The 2,325-nt window shown below is 63.7% G+C and overlaps 1 protein-coding gene across 1 annotated transcript; it reads left to right on the top strand.

The window, feature by feature from the left end:
• The first annotated feature begins 437 nt into the window (after positions 1-437).
• LOC136500909 (uncharacterized) lies at positions 438-2,075 on the top strand. Its single transcript, XM_066496381.1, has 3 exons — positions 438-1,010; positions 1,081-1,497; positions 1,627-2,075. Exons 1-3 carry the CDS (start codon positions 525-527, stop codon positions 1,918-1,920), a joined length of 1,197 nt encoding a protein of 398 aa, XP_066352478.1. The 5' UTR covers positions 438-524; the 3' UTR covers positions 1,921-2,075.
• Positions 2,076-2,325: the final 250 nt, after the last annotated feature.

Here is a 2,325-nt window from a genome sequence, read left to right as displayed (position 1 = left end):
ATGATGGGCACACCAATAGACCAATGAGGGATGCATGCATGCATGCGGTGTTCGTGCTTATAGTCATAGTATTTTTTTTTTCTTCAAACAAATCAACCGTACGTGAACCAGCCGAACACAGCCGACATCGACATCGACGTTGCCAGTGGACTAGCAAGTCTCGCACGATACCCAGCTTTGGTAATCGGTGGCGTCACGCGGTCAGGATCCCACGGATAAAGCCAACTAGCCACGCCACGCGCCAAGGCATCCAGCTGCCACGTTTGCACGCCGACCAGCAACAAGAATACCAATAGCTGCCTAGTCTTCTCGCCCGACCACGGTGCAGAAAAGTCGTACGCTGCGGCCGGCCGGATCCACCGTCACCGTCACCTGACGACACCCGAGAAAGCATAAAGGCTACGGCCGCCGCACCAAACGGAGACACGCCCCACAGCCCCCACTGGCCACTGCTCCCCGTCCCCGGGTCTCCAGAGTCCAGGCACCCCCACAGTCCCACTGCACGGAACAGCACGGCCCAGGGGATGATGCCCGAGGCTGGCACGGCCGCCGGAGCGCGCGGGGACCTCGAGGACCGCGCGCGTCCGCGTCCGGAGGCGATGCCGAGCGCGTACGGCGGGATCGAAGCGGGCCGCCTGGTGGTGCTAGCCAAGCCGCTGCCCTCCGGCGCAGGCTACTACCAGCCCTTTGCCGTCGTCCGTTTCGAGGACCTGCCGGAGGAACTCCGCCGGCAGATAGCCGGCGCTAGCGGCCACGGTGCCGGTGCCGCCGCGCGGCCTCCCAGCGCCGCACCGGTGGCGGCGTCCCTGCGTGGCGAAGGCGAAGGAGACGCGCGGCGGTACCACGCCGCGCACCCCGTCGACGTCGTGCCGGAGGAGGGACTCCGCCGCCAGCTGCCCACCGGATTGGTTTCCTCCAGGACCAACGACGAGCCGACCGTCAAATTCGCCGGCGACGGAAACAGCGACGCCGTCAAGGACTACTCCGAGTCCGAGCGCCTCATCCTGCGGGTACAAGCTCTACCTGCCGGTCGGAACCGAGCAACGTGCTGCGCCTGATCGTTTGTCTTTTCTTTCGTAGCTCATGGAGGAGGACGGCACGGTGGTGGTGCACCTGGACGCGTCAAGGCTCCAGGTGCTCGGCGACAAGGAGGGAAGCCTGTTCCAGAAGGAGAAAGGTTTCTCGCACGCTTGGATGGGCCACTCTGGCGACGAGGTACGCGCCGCCCACGGCTATATGGGCGCGTTCTACGACAACAGCCTCCTGACGCGCGAGAACGCCGCGCCCGTCGTCGCGCTCCTCCTCGGCAACGACCACATCGCTGGACCGCGCGCGCTCGACAGCTGCTCCGACGGCCTCGCGTCCCCACGAGAGGACGCGGTGCCTTTCGTCACCGAGCAGGGCGTCTACTACTACGACGTGCTCCTGCCGCCTGAGAACGTCGTGCCCGCCGCGGAGGCGTTACGCGCCCCGCGTTCCCCTACTTACGCCGTGCAGGTGATCTGGGCTTGTGCACGTGCAGTTTCTCGAGACGCCACGCAACAGCGTTCAATTGCTGCTGCCTCTGTTTTCAGTGGAGCAGAGCTCAGTCCTGACCGCTCACCTGACCTTTGAACGGACGCGCAGGTCTCGATCGACGCGGCCGCGGGCGGCAAGGCCGGGGATCCGACTGCGGTCGGTGTGAAGGCAGCCGGCGCGGACGACGGACACGAGCATGGCGGCAGCCTCTCAGCTGTGTTGGGCATCGTTGTTGCCTCCTCAGCTGCCACTGCACTCGCCGCCAGCACCGTCGGCCCAGCGACGGCGTTCGGGCTGTTCGCGGCCCTTGTCGGCGGTCTTTCCTGGCTATGGCCAGCGTTCGCGGCCGGTAGGATGCACCGGGATGGTCGGATGGATGGATGGGCACTGTTGGATCGTTGACCTTTCGCCAGTCAAACTAGTATGGAATAACAACGACCATAGTCAGGAATGCGTTTTTTTTGTTTTGTAGGTGGTGTACTGCGTCGTCTCTGTTTCAGCATTTCGCTCTGTGTTTGTGTCGTGGTATTTTTGAGGCCTGTGCATATGGAATTGGGGCGTTTGCCTACTGGGCCATCTCTGGCCAACCCTCTAAGTAGGCTTACCGAAGTTACCTTACCACGTTTCTTCGTCTCGTCGAGGGGCCGAAGCATATCTACAGCCAAGCCCAGCGGGCCTCTCCGATTTGAGTGGCCTGACGGAGGCATCCGCATCCCTATGGCCAACCGCAGCAGCGGTTCCCCTCATCCCGTCAGCGGACAGAGAGCTCCAAGCCTCCAACCCTGCCGCCACTGCGCCGTGGTCGCC

The sequence above is a fragment of the Miscanthus floridulus genome, chromosome 13 (genome assembly GCF_019320115.1).
Source record: "Miscanthus floridulus cultivar M001 chromosome 13, ASM1932011v1, whole genome shotgun sequence".
NCBI classification, from domain to species: Eukaryota; Viridiplantae; Streptophyta; class Magnoliopsida; order Poales; family Poaceae; genus Miscanthus; species Miscanthus floridulus.
This window is presented reverse-complemented; position numbering and strand designations above follow the sequence as displayed.

Bases quoted from the DNA above. Each gene is read 5' to 3' on its own strand.
- LOC136500909 (XM_066496381.1), top strand. From the start codon at position 525: ATGATGCCCGAGGCTGGCACGGCCGCCGGAGCGCGCGGGGACCTCGAG. The intron at 1,011-1,080 runs GTACAAGCTCTA...TTTCTTTCGTAG, and splicing joins CCGAGCGCCTCATCCTGCGG to CTCATGGAGGAGGACGGCAC. The intron at 1,498-1,626 runs GTGATCTGGGCT...ACGGACGCGCAG, and splicing joins CCCCTACTTACGCCGTGCAG to GTCTCGATCGACGCGGCCGC.